This window comes from Brassica napus, chromosome C7, assembly GCF_020379485.1.
Source record: "Brassica napus cultivar Da-Ae chromosome C7, Da-Ae, whole genome shotgun sequence".
NCBI classification, from domain to species: Eukaryota; Viridiplantae; Streptophyta; class Magnoliopsida; order Brassicales; family Brassicaceae; genus Brassica; species Brassica napus.
Window position 1 is genome coordinate 46,829,205 of NC_063450.1, and position 16,243 is coordinate 46,845,447.

Below are 16,243 nucleotides of genomic sequence, written 5' to 3' on the forward strand. Positions count from 1 at the left end.
TAGAAACATGATAGACATATACATGTTAATTTGATTGCGCTCTTATAAAAATATATCATTCATATTGTTCTTCAAATATTCAAAATCCAAAAAACATGAAGAATAGTCCATTAGTTTAAACATATAATAAGGTCCATCATATATAAGCATGAACTAATTAAGATGGTGATAAAACTAGAAAGGAGGGATAATAAGGCGGATGACACCATGTTTAGCAATTACTTTGATCCGACGGTTGTCATAGGCTAGAGGAACGACGGCGACCTTGCCTCTGTACTCACGCCCGCTCGAGTCGTGCAAAGCCGGAGGAGCTCTTCCGATAACAGTGATGCCACCGTCACTTTCAACCGTCATCATGAAACGATCATTGGGGACGCCGGGCATGTCAATACGCAGGAAGAGACCGCCGTTTGGGAGATGCTTTGATTCGTAGGCACTCGTGGATCCCTCCAACACTGAAGGGTGTGGTAGTGTGACCGGACCTGTAAACGCCGGATCTGTCCAAAACAGTAAATCACATAACATAACATTTATCAATATTATAATATACTTTAACGTCCCCAATTAATTCTTTGTTCAGTAGTGTAATTAATTGATATACATACAACATAAGAGAAAAGAACATGCATGAAAAATGTGAAATATACATACGGCTAATACTACAGAGACCTCAGCTCAATTTATAAACTGTAAGTTGTGTCACAATGGAGCCATTATTTAATTATACATACATACATACATAACAATCCAGATTATGCGCCTGAGGGTTTGTGAAGTTATCTTATCGCTTAATAATCAAATCAAATGAAATAAATACCTTCTGCGTTATGTCCACGAAGATGGGCTACCAAATTAAAGAATAAAATATATTATTTAAAAGATAAAAGTAAGGAAGAAAATGTAAAAAAGTAAGTCAAACTTTAATATGTATAAGCATACCAAGAGGATGGCCACCTGCGACTGCAACCATAGAATCAGCACACATCCCATGAACAACGTCAGATACTATATGATATGCAATTATGCATAGAAAGAATAAAAACCAATACTTAAAATCCAATACCTTCTGGGTTATACCCATTAATTACGCAAGCTGTCACAAGAACAAAAAAAAAAGCTTTAACATTCAAAACTGGTAAATGAAAGCAAGAAAAATAAATCATACATTGATTTGAGATTAAACACGAAGAGACATTACCAAGGAAAGGAACATTAGGCATTGTGGCACCTCCAACTGACAGAGACAAAACATAAACAAAATGTCAGATATCAGTTTCCCGAAAATAAATATATAAGAAAGATTTTTTTTTTGTTGCATTAGTTCGAGAAATTAGTTTACAAGAACATGAGGAAGGGAAATGAAGATTGATCTTCTTCTTGGAGAGAATGAGCCTGACGACACCATCTCCAACAAAACACTGAATGTTACTGATCTCACAACAATCGCAGACAAGTCCCGTTACGGCTCCGTATTTGCGGTGAGAAGAATCGTGTCTAAACTCTTTCGGTGCGTCTCCGAACACAAAAACAGCCTTCTTCAATGGCTCCACAAGGATTCTCACACTTTCTTTGGTGACACCAGGGAAATCAAACCTAGCGTACAGATCCTCATTCTCTTCCATGAGCTTGAACTCAGTAAACCCTTTTGGTCCGTTCACCTGATACGGATTATTCCTTGCGTAAAACCCATCTGACCACAAAAAAGATGATATTATATGATAAGTATATAATATCAATCAACATTAAAGATTTAAAGAATGATGAATAGAACTAGGATAAATAATACCATGAGATTGAGGGACGGGACCGATGTTCATGACCGGCATGGTTAGACGGAGGTGTTAGGGTTTTGGAGTTTTTCTTAAAGATTTCTCTAACTTTTTTTTTCTCTTTATGGTTTTAGAGGTTTGTGAGATTTTACCAGAGGGAACCTTTAAGCGAAAGAGAGAGGTATGGAGGTTGTCAGGTAAAAATGACAAACAATCCCCGTTGTGACACGTGCCATTTTTGCATTTGTCAACAGTTTCAACGTTGAAAAAAACTTATATTTAATTTACCTGCAGTAATATACACAGTCTAGTCTACATATATATATTATATACGTATTTGTTTTTTTTATCAAAATATATTATATACGTATAATTTTGAAATCTTCAACAGTTCGTACACTAGTGACAGGTCTGAGTTTTTATTTAGACACGTTAAAAAGTTGGTCTTTGGCTAAAATTAGCAAGGTTTCAGCTTTATTTTGTCGACTAGTTTTCAGCTCTATTGTAGACCTCGTAACTGCATGCGCTTTCAGGCACACAGATAAAGACGTTGTTTTTGTTTGTTTTATAAGTATATTCATATTGTTCTTTTTGATCAAAAAAAAATTCATATTGTTTTTAACAGCGTTTGTACTTTGTACATACAGATAAATATACCCACTTCCACCAAATGTTTAACATTTGTACGTAAATTATAAGTAATTTCGTATAAGCCCACTTTACTTTTTGTTTTTGCTAAATAATATTGCTATCTGATAACATTAATTTACTACATATATTGGGGTCTTTAGATAACTTTCATCTACCCCATGTATTTAATGTAACAATTTCAGTGTGTCAAATGATTACTAATGTACAAATATGAGGCAATTGTTTTATATCAAAGTATTATCTTTTTTAAAATAACTTACTGGCTTCAAATAAAATAAATCGTGTTTAATTTTTTATCTTGCATGTATATATTGGGTTTAGCGGGATAGAAGTAATAAAACTTGTTTCGCCAGATCTTGCCAACGAATAGTCCCAAGCTTTATTTTGAACTATAATTAAGCATGATGTTTTCATTTCATGGCAGCATTGAAGTTATAGCAGAATCGCAAGGCTGACAAAGAAGAAGAAGCTTGATGCGGAGATTCATTCAAAGAGTCTCGCATTTTGATGATAGCTAATCTACTTACTTAAAGAGAAGACTCATGCATAAAGCGTAGGACGTTACACAAAATAAAGTAATGTCTCTTTTTGCAACATATCCAAAAGTAGTCGAAATTTAAAAAAAAACATCAAAGCGCTTAATCCCAACAAAAAGGTCTAGAAACATGCATGTCATGAAATCAAAGGGGAGGGATGAGGAGGCGAATCACACCGTTCTTGGCGATGGTTTTGATCCGACGGCTAGGAATGTTGACAGGAGCGGAGAGCATAGCCACGTCACCAGAGTAGAACCGACCAGCAGAGTCGTGGCTAACGGAAGGAGCTTGACCAGTCACCTTCACTATCCCGTTAGCGACTGTGACAGCAAAGTTGTCTTTGGGAACGCCAGGCATGTCTAAACGCACGTATAGACTGCCGTTTTCGAGCTGATTCGACTCATACACCTTTCCTGCTCCACAAATAATAACAAACAAATTAATTATTCCATTTAGTTTAATTTAATTTATAAACACAATTAATTAATGATGTGAATATACCATGTGCAAATCTCCAAAATAGCACATTTCTAAGTTTATATCACAAAAATAGCACTCAAAAACTAAAATGACCAAAATAGCACCTTTCTAAGTTTATCCTTTGAAAATTTTAATTTTTTTATTTTTCAAAATTTGAAATCTTATCCCCAAAACCTCATTTCTCAACTCTAAACCCTAAACCCTAAACTCTAAACCCTAAACCCTAAATTTTAAACCCTAAACTCTAAACCCTAAACCCTAAACCATAAACTCTAAACCCTAAACCCTAAACCCTAAACCCTAAACTCTAAACCCTAAACCCTAAATCCTAAACCCTAAACCCTAAACCCTAAACCCTAAACCCTAAACCCTAAATCCTAAACCCTACCCTTTAACTCTAAACCCTAAGTTTGTGACTTTTGATAAAACATTAAGTGCTATTTTTGTGACTTTTGACCTTGAGTGCTAGTTTGGGAACAAAAAGATTTAGTGTCTTTTTCTCATATACCATGGTCATCCGTGTTATCGCCAGAGAGACCTACGAGATCAGATAGAGAGAATAGTAAATACATTTTCAAAAGACTTATCTAGTCTATGTAACGTAATAATTAATACCTTCTCCGTAACAGAAAGCAAGAACCGCTGTAATAAACGACAAATACACGCAGGAAATTAATATCATTAAAAAAAACAAAATAATAAAAATAGAAAGGGGAGAGTCGACGTACAGATGCAGGAGGAGGGATCGGTGCAAGTCTTGGAGAGGACAAGTCTGAGAACACCGTCGGACATTTGGAAGGTGAAGCCGACGAAGTCGCAGCAAGTGCAAATGGTTTTGATGATGGTGAGGTATTTACGGGAAGAGGAGTCATGGTTGTGGACCTTGGGTGCTTCTCCGTAGACGATCACAGCTTTCTTCGAACGGCTAAGGCCAACCCTCACGCACTCTTCTGGGACGCCGGGAAGGTCAAGCCTCACGAAAGTGTCATCGTTCTCAGCAAGCGGAGTGAACTCATCAAACCCTTTTGGCCCGTTCAACAGAAACGGGTTCAAGAATCCTTCTGCTCAACAACAAAACCAACATTAAACCTTGTGATGAGTCAAGGGGGAAAGTTAATGTGATTTGATGCTTGGTTTCGGACTTACCGGGAGATTGAGGGATGGGAGGTAGAGGAACGGCGGCCATGATTCAGCAGAGTGAGTTTGTAAGCTGTAAGCTACTGATTAGGGTTTCTTCTCTTTCTCTCTCTCTCTCTCTCTCTCTGAGTTTTTAGCTTTTACGACTTTAGTTTTTGGGGGATCTTTATGGGAGGAAGGCAACCCAGGAGGGAAGATTTTGTCAGTCGAAAACGACAAAAATACAGTAGCTAAGAGACACGCGTCTTCCTCTTATTTGTGGAACAATTTCTTAGTTTTTCTTAATTTAATTCACATAAAACTATATTTGTTACAACTTGAATAGGCACATCGGTCATCATCATCAGATAAGTATAGAGTTGAAGACTCAAATGAGTTAATGGTGAAAATCTTAAATGCCTAATTAAATCATAATTAAGGATGAAAAATAGTAGGCTTGTTGTACAGATTCAAAGGCTGTTTCACAATTCAAAACTCAAAAGCCCTTTTGTCATTTCTCCACAAGTGTGTATAGAATAAATATTGTTCAACAAATATAGAAATGGAAAGGATGTGAAATTCTATTTGTTGGTGGAGTTGTCTATTGTTTCCATATAGTTGATAAAATTTATTTGTATTATTCCCTAGAAAATTGTTGTTGATTGCATAGTAAATTAACAACGACGTAAAATGAAAGTTATAAGCTTAAAGATTTAATTTAATTAAGAAGCTAATTTATACATGAGATTACTACTTACTTCCATAAGTTGTATAGATTTCATGTGGTTAATCTGCGAACATGTTCCAAGAAACTACTTAGACAGGTCGTACCATAAGGTGACACAGCGATAGTGGCAAAACAACGAGACATGGTAAATAATAACATACCGAAGAAACCTAAGAGTTGTTATTACCATTTTAGAAGAAGAGAACTCACCAATCTCTTGATCAATAATCATTGCCAATCAACAAAAGAAATCGATATTTTATTGTAAAAGTTCTCTGCTTTATCAAATAATAACAGCATGATCGCTTGAAACTTTGTTCAAACGGCATTACAAAATTCAGGAAAGTGAGAAGCTTTGTTGATTTTGTATATGCTGTCCTGCACAGAACTTATAACTAAAAAAAACAGAGCAAGAACCAAACAAAGATCCATCCAAAAAAACTTATAATTTGTGGGGCCAAATCGTTCAAGACAATGGGCAAAATCAAGAATTTCAATTACTGAAGACATAACAACAGTAAGAAGCTTTGTTGTTTATTAGGCCTATATTCTTGAGTTCCAGTGGTTCCTTTTAGACTTCAGCAGAATGTTACACCATAACAAATAATTTATTTGTACTTGATCTAAGAGAACCTATCATCCAAAGACGCTAAAGGTACTGCAACTTAGCATATATAATCCACAATAATACTTTGGCATTCCATAACAGATTTGCCAACAAAAGAACAGAAAATACTATATAGAAGCAGAGTCTTTTTAGGTAAGAAGAGAAGCACCAAGCAATGAAGTAGGTGAGTCGGTTCTTCAGTTACACCTTTGGGTGAAGAGGCCTTATCTTGGCCATTAATGTCTCTGCTTCAATAAAACCACCAAAAAGGTCCCAAAGACTTGTACTTGACAGCTTTCCATCTGTTTTGTTGTCACATTTTCATATAAAAAAAATTATTTGCAGTTTTGGGCCATGGGGAAGTAAGAGAATTTTTTTTTTTTTTTTTTTTTTTTTGTAACAGGGGAAGTAAGAGAATATATTTAAGTACCTGGGCAGAAAAGATAGTGCAAAACAATGGAGATGGAGATGATCAACACTGTTAAAAGGTGGCTGGTGAAAACCAAATCTGCGTGGAGGTACAGATGAGGTTAATGCTACCACAAGAAAAAGCCTTAATTAGTCTAAATTCAAAATTGATTTTTAGTGTTTGTAACCAAGAAGACTAACCTATGTAAGGTTTGAGGTGCATCTTTATGCAACAGTTCGTTTCCAACACTTAGCATGTGACTTTATACATAAAGAATACAAGATTGAGAAACTGATGTATTTTGTTTTGAGTGAAACCAACCCAATGAGTAATCTTCATCTCTTCTCTGAAGGTCTCTCACTGTTGGAATGTGTTCTACTGGAATAACCAGGTAGGTAGTGCCTGAAGCAGAGTTTTAACCTTGATACTATAAATAAGCATAAATCAATACAAGTAAAGCGAGAGAACAAAGACAAAACCTCTGAGCGGCGGGCTTGATGTCTTGAAACGCGACGACCTTCTCATCCTGAGAAAATTAAAATTGTAAGAAAACTATTTCATTAGCCATCAAGTAGAAGAAGAAGAAGAACGTACGGCGTGAAGGAGACGAGTGTTGGATGTTGGATTGCGTATGATCTGACTGACAGAATATACACGACTCGCTCCCGCCATTTTTTCTCCCTAAATTCTTACGTTTCCGAATTTCAAATCACTGATCAAATCCGAAAACTGGATTTCGACTTCAAGGCTGAGAACTGAGTTAAATTTGCTCAGACAGAACTGAAAAATCTGTGCGAGTACTTCTGTTTTGACCCCGCAAATACTTTATATTCTTTATTTAACCCCTCAACTTTTGTAACTTACGATTTAGTACGATCTATTTCAATAATTAGCTTTTTAATTGTGCTTAATTTTAAGAACTCTGGTGTTCATTTGCAATGAATATTTATAGTATTAGGGACTTAAAAACACAGTCACACATCATAATGTTGCTATTTGGATTGGTCACTTAACTTTGTCAAAGATTCAATAAAGTTTGTTAACACACGATAGCCTGATTTGCTTTCTGAAGGAAAGACAGGATTCTACTTGATTCTGTCCTGTCAAAAGATGCAGTGGTAATGCCATCCATATAAAGGAGTCTTGAGAGGTTGTGCAATGTATCTTCCCGTAAGTACTCTTATCAGTTCTTATCAATTCTAAAACAGAGACGTCGTCTTCTTATATATTCATGAATTGGCTTATAGTGCAGGATCATGCTCTGGTGAATACAACCTTAGGGGGATGTGGTGATCTACCTTCAGGTAAAGACAGTTCTTGTTTGCCCTTCTTTATTTGGCAGTGTGGAGATTAACGTTATGATTGTTCCTTTTCGTGGTACATTTTCTGAAACTTAGCATTGAGTTCAGAGTCATGGAGTTTGACTTCTCCAAGCACATCCCAGCTGATAAGTGAAGTTGAAGTCGTGTTGTTGAACCGGGGAACGGAAAACAGCATTATATGCCCTTCACGGAATACGCTATGAACCCACTATCCCGGGTATCCCCTAAATTACCCGGGTGAAGTCCCTGGCTTGCTAACGCTATGATGCAAGCGGTGGATCATTAGTTTAGACGATATATATTCTCTTCTTATTATGGTTAATTAACGAAAACCGATATGTACATCGATTACTGGGCCGAGTAAATCCCAATAATTTATTTTTTCCAAAAACAATGCCCATATCAGTGACTTCTCCCGGAATATTAAAAAGAAAGTGATAATCATTTTCAATTCAGTCAGAAAAGTGATGTTTTAGATTCATACGAAGATTATCTCTCTTGAGATTCAACTATTCCAAAAACATATATGAAACTTTTATATGAAAAATCTATAGTTATTCATACGTAAAATAGATGTGTGTTAATTTACTTTGAATCTCTATTGGTGTATCACTTTTCTACATTTTTTTCTTATTATAATTATTTTTTTACTAGTTCTTATTGTTAAAAACTATTTGCCTAAAAAACTTAATAATACAATCTAGCTTTTACAAAAATGTGACCTGAAAAAAACTGTTTTTTTCTTTCATCAATTTTGGGATGAGAGATCAAGAGTTTAGAGCCAAAACTAGCCCAACAAACAGTCAGTAGTCATACTCATATATACCAGATTGAATCCATCTATATAATTATAGCAGTTTTTATGTATCAACTTTCACTAACTCATTTCTTTCGCTATTACTGTTAGTCACATATCGGAGAGTGACAAAGAGAAAGATGCTGCTTAAACACAAGAGTAGACCGATAAGATTCTGCCCAGAAAAATTATTTGAAATCAAAAAAGAAAAAAAAACGACGAAGGAATTGAAGAAACCATAATAACTTCCTTAAAATAAAATGAAATAAAAAGCAAAAAAGGGGGGGGGGGGGGGCTACAAAACATACATATTGGTATTGTTCTTAGGTTTCGTACCATTACACTAACTGCAAATAATCTCATTTTCTTTAACCAGTGTTATACATCACCAAAGCTAAACCGGCGTGTTAAACCAAAGGAATTAGAATCTGGTTTTTAGTGCACAAGATTACAAGATGAGTATACGACACAATTGTACATCAGATACGTCATCAGACTAATCACATCCAGTATCATTCTTTTGGTTTTAAGCATAGTTATACGCACATATCATAATCTATTATATTTTTCTTAAATTCACATAAGAATCTAATTATTTTATAACAGTTTTATTTGGTAATGAAAACGTGGTGCAAAAAAACGTGATACGCCACTATTGAACAAAACTACAACTAACTATCAATAATAATATCAAAATGTAGAGAATGAGCGAATCATGTGGGAATTTTTAAACCACGCAGAGGTGATGATATTTTTTGTTGCGTTCCCTTCTGTGGTTACCAGCTTAGAGAGGCTGCGATAACGCTAACGTCCCCCTCCACTGAAATTGCGATATGAAAGAAAATAATAATTTGGAAATCATAGTTTACAAAAAAAAAAAAAAAAAAAAAAAACAGTGTATGACGAAAATAGAAGTAAGGAAGCAGCAGTATCAGTAAAAAAGTGACAAGGCATCACAGTAAAAAATATTAAGAAGAATGTCAATAAAAGGGACATGAAAGAAAGAAAATTAAGCTATCACTTCTACTCTCTCGAGCTTCAGCTTTTAGAGCAACAATGTCTCTATTTCTGAAGCCCTTCCTCTTCCTATACGACTCCACTCTTAGCCTCCTCTTACTTCTTGTAATTATATATAACTCTCTCTCGCTCTTTATATATATATATATATATGCATGTGTTCTTTATTAGTTGACGATAAACTAATAAATAGTTATTTTTCTTGTATGAATTAGTTCAATGGATGGAGCCTTGAAGATTCAGCAGCTGCCCACGAGAGGCTTGAAGCAGACAACAATGCTGCAGAATCTGAATGGATGCAAATCCAATATTTGTGGAGAAAAACGAGAAGTCTTGTGCTTCTTCCCGTTTTCAAGGGTTTGGTGATTATGTGTTTGGTATTATCCATCATAGTGTTCTTCGAGAGTTTTTACATGAACATTGTGATACTCTTCGGTAAGTTATTAAGACGTAAACCGGAGAAACTGTACAAATGGGAGGCCATGCAAGAAGATGTCGAGGCTGGATCCGAAAACTACCCAAAGGTTCTTGTCCAAATACCAATGTACAATGAAAAAGAGGTATATATACTTATATACCTGTTTAACCTTCCCACTATAAAATAATGAGAAGTAACGATGGTTTAAAGCATACTGCCTCTTAATACTTGTAGGTCTTTCAAATATCTATAGCGGCAGTGTGCAGTTTATTATGGCCAGCGAGCCGTCTTGTAATTCAAGTTGTAGATGATTCCACCGATCCTGTCGTAAGGGTATGTAGCTTGTTAAAATATAAAATAATACTATATTATTAATATATTACATAAATGTCATGATAAACAAGATTCTACACTGTTCTGAGAATTGGCTGTTCATGATAATTCCAACAACAATACTAAATATAATATTAAGATATTTTAAAGTTTTGTTTTATTTGTTTCTTTAGACACACCACTTGATTATATATTAAATATAAAACTATAACCACTAACTTAAAATAATAAAAAGTATATTACATCGTAGTTATTTTCAAAACTAGTATAGCTTAAATATAAAATTACAATCGATTAATTAAGCAAAATATTAGTTAGTATAAAAATTCTACAAATTCATGTTTATTTTTATAAATTTTAAATATAAATAAATATTAACTATATTATATTTTAATTAAAAATAAATTACAATAATATAATCTTAGTGTTATTAATAATGGCACGCCATTTAGTGTAAAACACTAACCCCATCCATAATACATTGAAACAAAATTTTAGTATCATATTTATTTTTCCATTTAATCCAAAAATATCCCCTAGACTATATTTGCGAAGTGATTTTGCAATATGTCCTCTCTACAATCAATTTTACAAAATAAATATGATATGGCTACTGAAATTGATGACATGGCTTCCGGAAAAATATGACATGGATAATTTTATTTAATGTTGATTTATATTTTTGACAAACTTATTAGAATATGGTAATAATTCATATATTACATTTAATATTGATATTTCTTTTTGGTAAACGTTTTTTAAATATGGTAATAGCTCATACATCATCTATAAAATAAATATATTCATATATAACATTTCAATTTTTGAAATGTTATTATTTTTGTATAATTATACAATTTTTATTACTAAAGCTTTCAAAAATTTCTACAATTTTAAAAAAAAAATTAAATATATAATCGTAAAATCATTAGTTTCTTATATATCTACAAATTTTATAGATATTGTTTAGGCTATATTTTTTATAATTATAATTTTTTATCAGTTTAATGCAAATTGATTTAATATATATCAAATCTATATTAAATATTAATAAGAAAATAGTAAAATTTATAATATTTAATAAAATTTATTTTTAAATATAAATTAGATTTAAAAATTTTTTTACTGCAAGCACCTAGTATATAGTATTTTAGAGCTAGAAGTTGTCCTTAGTAAAAGTTGGTAAACATATATTCAATATTTGTTTTTTTGTCTAGATTCCATTAGTATATAACTATTTATTAAATAACAAAATATATAAATAAATTATTATTGTATATTTAGTATGATAATATTTTACTTAAATAAAATAATACTGAAAAAGGCTTTTCGATTAATTTATATCTAATTAGTTAGCCGGTGATACCTCTTTGACAATTAAATTAGGGCCTCACAATTTATGAACAAAATTATGTTTTCTTTTACTTTCTTCTTATATTAAAAAAACACTATTTTAGAAATTTAAAATATTTTCTTTACATACTAATATACATTGTTTTACTCAGAGATTTCACTCAAAGTTCTTAGGATCTCGCATCTAAAATTAAAGAATACGTAAGATCACTGTTAACGGGGGCTTTTAAATGAGTCCTTAGTGTATTTTAAAGGTGTAGGCCCCACAAATAGGAGAATAATCGGTCACATAATGGTGAAATAAGGAGCGCTTGTGGAGGGTTTTTTGTACTGTTTGTAGGCCCTACCTACACGTGGCGGTCCGCGATTGGTTCAGTTTTAATTTTTTTTTTTTTTTTTAGACTTAAAAAAAAAAAGCAAAAAAAAGTTTTTTTAAGAAACCCTACCGATAATCATGCTCTAAGAATATATATAAAATATATGAAGATTCACACATTACCAAAAAATAATATATATGTGAATTCACACATTATCAATTAGTTTTTGAAATGAGAACTGTTAAACTTAACAAAAATATTTATCCTTTTCCTATAATTTAAATCTTGTTAACTCAGAAAAGAAACATATGCTACAAAATTTCGGATTACAGGAAGGTGTGGACATAGAGATTGCAAAATGGCAAAGCCAAGGCATAAACATAAGGTGTGAAAGAAGAGATAACAGGAATGGCTACAAAGCTGGAGCTATGAAAGAAGCTCTTACGCATAACTACGTCAAGCAATGCGACTTTGTGGCCGTCTTCGATGCTGATTTCCAACCCGATCCTGATTACCTCGCCCGCACCATCCCGTTTCTCGTCCACAACCCTGATGTTGCTCTCGTTCAAGCCCGGTGGATATTTGGTATGCTTACATGATTGCATTATTATGCATTATCCATTGATTTTTAAAACAAAGGTTAATGAATTTTCGGTATTCAATGATACTGGATGGCGATTTTCTTGCAGTGAACGCAAACAAATGCTTAATGACGAGGATGCAAGAGATGTCCCTCAACTACCATTTCAAGGTGGAACAAGAATCAGGGTTTACTAGACATGCTTTCTTCGGTTTTAATGGTATAATTTAACCTCCAAGCATATTTAATTGATTTACGAAAAAGATTTGATAACATTCAGTAAAATACAAGGGTATACGTTAGTTTTCAATTCGTTATATATATATGTGTGTGTTGAAAGTCAACAACCTTCACATAGTATAAAAACAAAAATGATTACCATCTCATGGGAAAGAGCATAACATATATAAAACAAAAAGGGAAATTAAATATGTAATAGCAAAAGGGATAATATAACTACAGGAACCGCGGGTGTATGGAGAATATCGGCAATGGACGCTGCGGAAGGATGGAAATCAAGGACAACTGTAGAAGACATGGACTTGGCCGTTCGCGTTGGCCTTCATGGCTGGAAATTTGTCTACCTCAACGACCTCACGGTAACACATTTTTGTAAAAAAATCGAGTTATTACCTAGTAACGACATTATATAAATTAACCAACACATCTATCGGTCCAGTCAACACGTTTTATATATTAAAAGTTAGGTAAAAAAAGTAGTTACAGAATATGAAAATGATATTTAAGAATAGTACACACCCAATAAATGGTAGTTTTGGGGTGGTATGCAGGTGAGGAACGAGCTTCCAAGCAAATTCAAGGCCTACAGATTCCAGCAGCATAGGTGGTCATGTGGTCCGGCGAATCTATTCAGAAAAATGACGATGGAGATCATTTACAACAAGGTCTTTTTTGGTCACTATGCTTCATTTGATCCCCACTTGACAGTGACTGATTGGTCCCGGTTTATTCCGTCTCTAGTTTGAATAGAACCCCGATAGTAATAAGCAGGGTGACTTGTTTGAACTAGTGGGACCAATTTATACAAACACGTTTCGGTGCTTGATTGATTAAGCTCTCGTTGTCTCTAGGTGGGACACGGGACTGTTATATGTACGGTGCTTTTTTATTAACTTAAAATTTGTTTTTTTGTGTCGATTTCAAAATGGTTCCATTTTACTACGGTTTGATCGAAACTTAGATTTTCGTATCACTCGGTTTTCAACAAAGTTTTTAGTTTGGATCTGTTTTGATTTGATTTCTTTGGTTTTCCGACATTTTTATGAAATATAATGAAATCTGAAGTACCATTTTTATTTTTAAAAATTGTTTTTGAGTTCCTTTTTCATTTTCTAAAAACATCTAAAGCATTTTATTATGTTTGTTTAGGTCAATTAGTTTGTTTCGTTAGCACCCTTATTTTCTCTGTGGAGCATGATCAAAAACTAACTGAAAACAAATGTATGTTTTGGAACACAGAGAGTATCAATATGGAAGAAGTTCTATGTGATCTACAGTTTTTTCTTCGTAAGGAAAGTGGCAGTACACTTCTTGACATTCTTCTTCTACTGTATAATTGTACCAACAAGTGTCTTCTTCCCTGAAATCCACATTCCATTGTGGTCTACCATCTATGTTCCCTCTATGATCTCCATCTTCCACACCATGGCAACTCCAAGGTACCTATCCTTAATGTAATCAGTCATCAAGAGTAATCTGTCTTATGACTTCAACTTAATGCACGTATATATATAACTTTGGTCCAACTAGATCCTTCTACCTCGTGATAATCTGGATCTTGTTCGAGAATGTAATGGCTATGCATCGAACCAAAGGAACTTGGATTGGCCTACTTGAAGGAGGACGAGTGAACGAATGGGTTGTGACTGAGAAATTAGGAGATGCTTTGAAGAATAAGTTACTATCTAAGGTCGTCCAAAAAAAATCTTATTATGAAAGGTGAGGGAAGAAAATGAAAACCTACATTTTTGTTATTGAAAGTTGCATGATATTTTGGAGAACATTGAGACTCAGTCTCCGTGATCTTAGGCTCGCTTCTTTGGGAAAATTTCTTAGTACACTTGTAGATCTGTAGAAGTAGATTTTCCCGTCAAGTAGCGTTTTGTTTTTGAATAAATGTTAAATTTATTCAATCAAAAAACTTTTTTTACAACTTGTTCACCAAATACAAATTAACATTATATTAACAATAACTTGTGTTTTTTTTTTGTTGCAGAGTGAATTCAAAGGAAGTGATGGTGGGCATATACATACTAGGATGTGCATTATATGGTGTGATCAATGGCCACACATGGTTACACTTCTATCTTTTTCTTCAGGCCACTGCCTTTTTCGTTTCTGGTTTTGGTTATATCGGAACCTAAGAACTTTCCCCATTGTTTGATTACCACATGAATTGTGTCCCTGCATCATTTATTTTTTAGTGTTAAAACGAATAAGGTGCTTTGTATGAATGTATACTATAACATCATCACTTCTATCCTTTACTTGAAAGTCCATACATTAATTCAACTATTACCCACTAAACTTTCGGTTACTGTTCTTTTTTTTTTTTTTGCATAATAAACAAAGAAGCTAAAAATGCAATCAGAAATTGAATTAGTCTTTAAAATAATATCTAACTGTGATAATTTTTTTCTGTTGAGTTAAAAGTAAATTTCGATTTTCGTTCATTTGATTACCTATTATATATTTTTTTTTAAGTAATAAATATTTATTTGCTACCAATTATAAATGATTGTTACGACTGGTGTGACTTGTCAGCACATACATCATAATGGGCCAGGTTTAATTTAACTTAGCGGCCTTAATGAATGACAAGGATTTTCAAATGAGACTCATAAAAGCCCACTGAGCTTTGTCCAGATTCACCAGACACGGTTTCGTTTTGCAGCGAAAACACTCTTCTGCAGATGTCCACGCACGTCTAGTGGGCTTTATGTGTTACATATGATATTTGTCAAAAGTCAAAACATTTGTAAATATTAGATTCTGGATAACTTTGACCAAAAAAAAAAAGATTCCGGATAAAAAAAAAATTCAAACTCTTTTTATGTGAACATGATACTTTTGTTAATTTAGTATTTCTATAATATTATTTGAGAAATCAATTTCCTATGTGTCACGTTCACATAAACTCTCACGATGGTTGATTACACTGATACACTTAATGAATTAAAAATATTTCATTTAAAATACTACTATTTATTATTTATTTAGTTTCCTTTTTAAAAAATTTCAAAAAACATAAACGTATAATAAAAAAGGAATTTTTTTATAAAGTTAAAAAAGCAAAATGAAAAACGAAAATATATGTATATATAATATGATTTCATAAAAATGGAAAGTTCACAAAATAGCAATATTGCATTTTTTTTTAAATAACATAAATTTATATATATATTTTCTTAGATGAAAAATATAAATTTGTGTATAATGTGATTTCATTAAAAACAATCTACACAGTTAATCTTGATACTAGAAGAAAAATATTATTTTTTTTAAAACATAATTTTAAACAATACAAAAAAATTCAAAGTAATAAAAATATTTTTATATATCTATCTATTTTCTTACATCATTACATAAAATAATTAAGTAACATAAACTGATATATGTTTAATTGACTAAAATAAGTTTATAATTAGTATTATTGAAATGTTTATTTTTATTTTTATATATTTAGTTGACTATAATATCTTTCAATTACAGCAAAAAAATATCGATAAATTATATTTTACTTAAATAATATTATTTTCAAATGCAATCACAATTTTATTTACTGCTTATTT

At 32.8% G+C, this 16,243-nt stretch overlaps 3 protein-coding genes across 4 annotated transcripts; 1 reads left to right on the forward strand and 2 right to left on the reverse strand.

The window, feature by feature from the left end:
- Nucleotides 1-174: 174 nt before the first annotated feature.
- LOC106410314 (putative 57 kDa heat shock protein) lies at nt 175-1,826 on the reverse strand. The gene is made up of 6 exons (XM_022706853.2): nt 1,787-1,826; nt 1,346-1,690; nt 1,199-1,234; nt 1,064-1,093; nt 940-1,005; nt 175-497 (listed from the first exon to the last, which is right to left on the reverse strand). Exons 1-6 carry the CDS (start codon nt 1,824-1,826, stop codon nt 175-177), a joined length of 840 nt encoding a protein of 279 aa, XP_022562574.2.
- A 1,143-nt stretch (nt 1,827-2,969) lies between these two features.
- Nucleotides 2,970-7,217, reverse strand: LOC106410316 (putative 57 kDa heat shock protein). 2 transcript variants are annotated; one of them, XM_013850811.3, is made up of 9 exons: nt 6,890-7,217; nt 6,775-6,821; nt 6,496-6,697; nt 6,317-6,394; nt 4,583-6,188; nt 4,165-4,497; nt 4,052-4,078; nt 3,945-3,974; nt 2,970-3,369 (listed from the first exon to the last, which is right to left on the reverse strand). In XM_013850811.3, exons 5-9 carry the CDS (start codon nt 4,620-4,622, stop codon nt 3,101-3,103), a joined length of 699 nt encoding a protein of 232 aa, XP_013706265.1. In that variant the 5' UTR covers nt 4,623-6,188; nt 6,317-6,394; nt 6,496-6,697; nt 6,775-6,821; nt 6,890-7,217; the 3' UTR covers nt 2,970-3,100. The 2 variants fall into 2 exon arrangements, with proteins under 2 accessions (XP_013706265.1, XP_048618842.1); XM_048762885.1 differs by having other exon boundaries at nt 6,317-6,422.
- A 2,057-nt stretch (nt 7,218-9,274) lies between these two features.
- LOC106410860 (probable glucomannan 4-beta-mannosyltransferase 1) lies at nt 9,275-14,938 on the forward strand. The gene is made up of 10 exons (XM_013851486.3): nt 9,275-9,535; nt 9,646-9,990; nt 10,083-10,181; nt 12,184-12,436; nt 12,541-12,651; nt 12,894-13,030; nt 13,223-13,336; nt 13,911-14,110; nt 14,202-14,390; nt 14,668-14,938. Exons 1-10 carry the CDS (start codon nt 9,470-9,472, stop codon nt 14,813-14,815), a joined length of 1,662 nt encoding a protein of 553 aa, XP_013706940.1. The 5' UTR covers nt 9,275-9,469; the 3' UTR covers nt 14,816-14,938.
- The last annotated feature ends 1,305 nt before the right edge of the window (nt 14,939-16,243 follow it).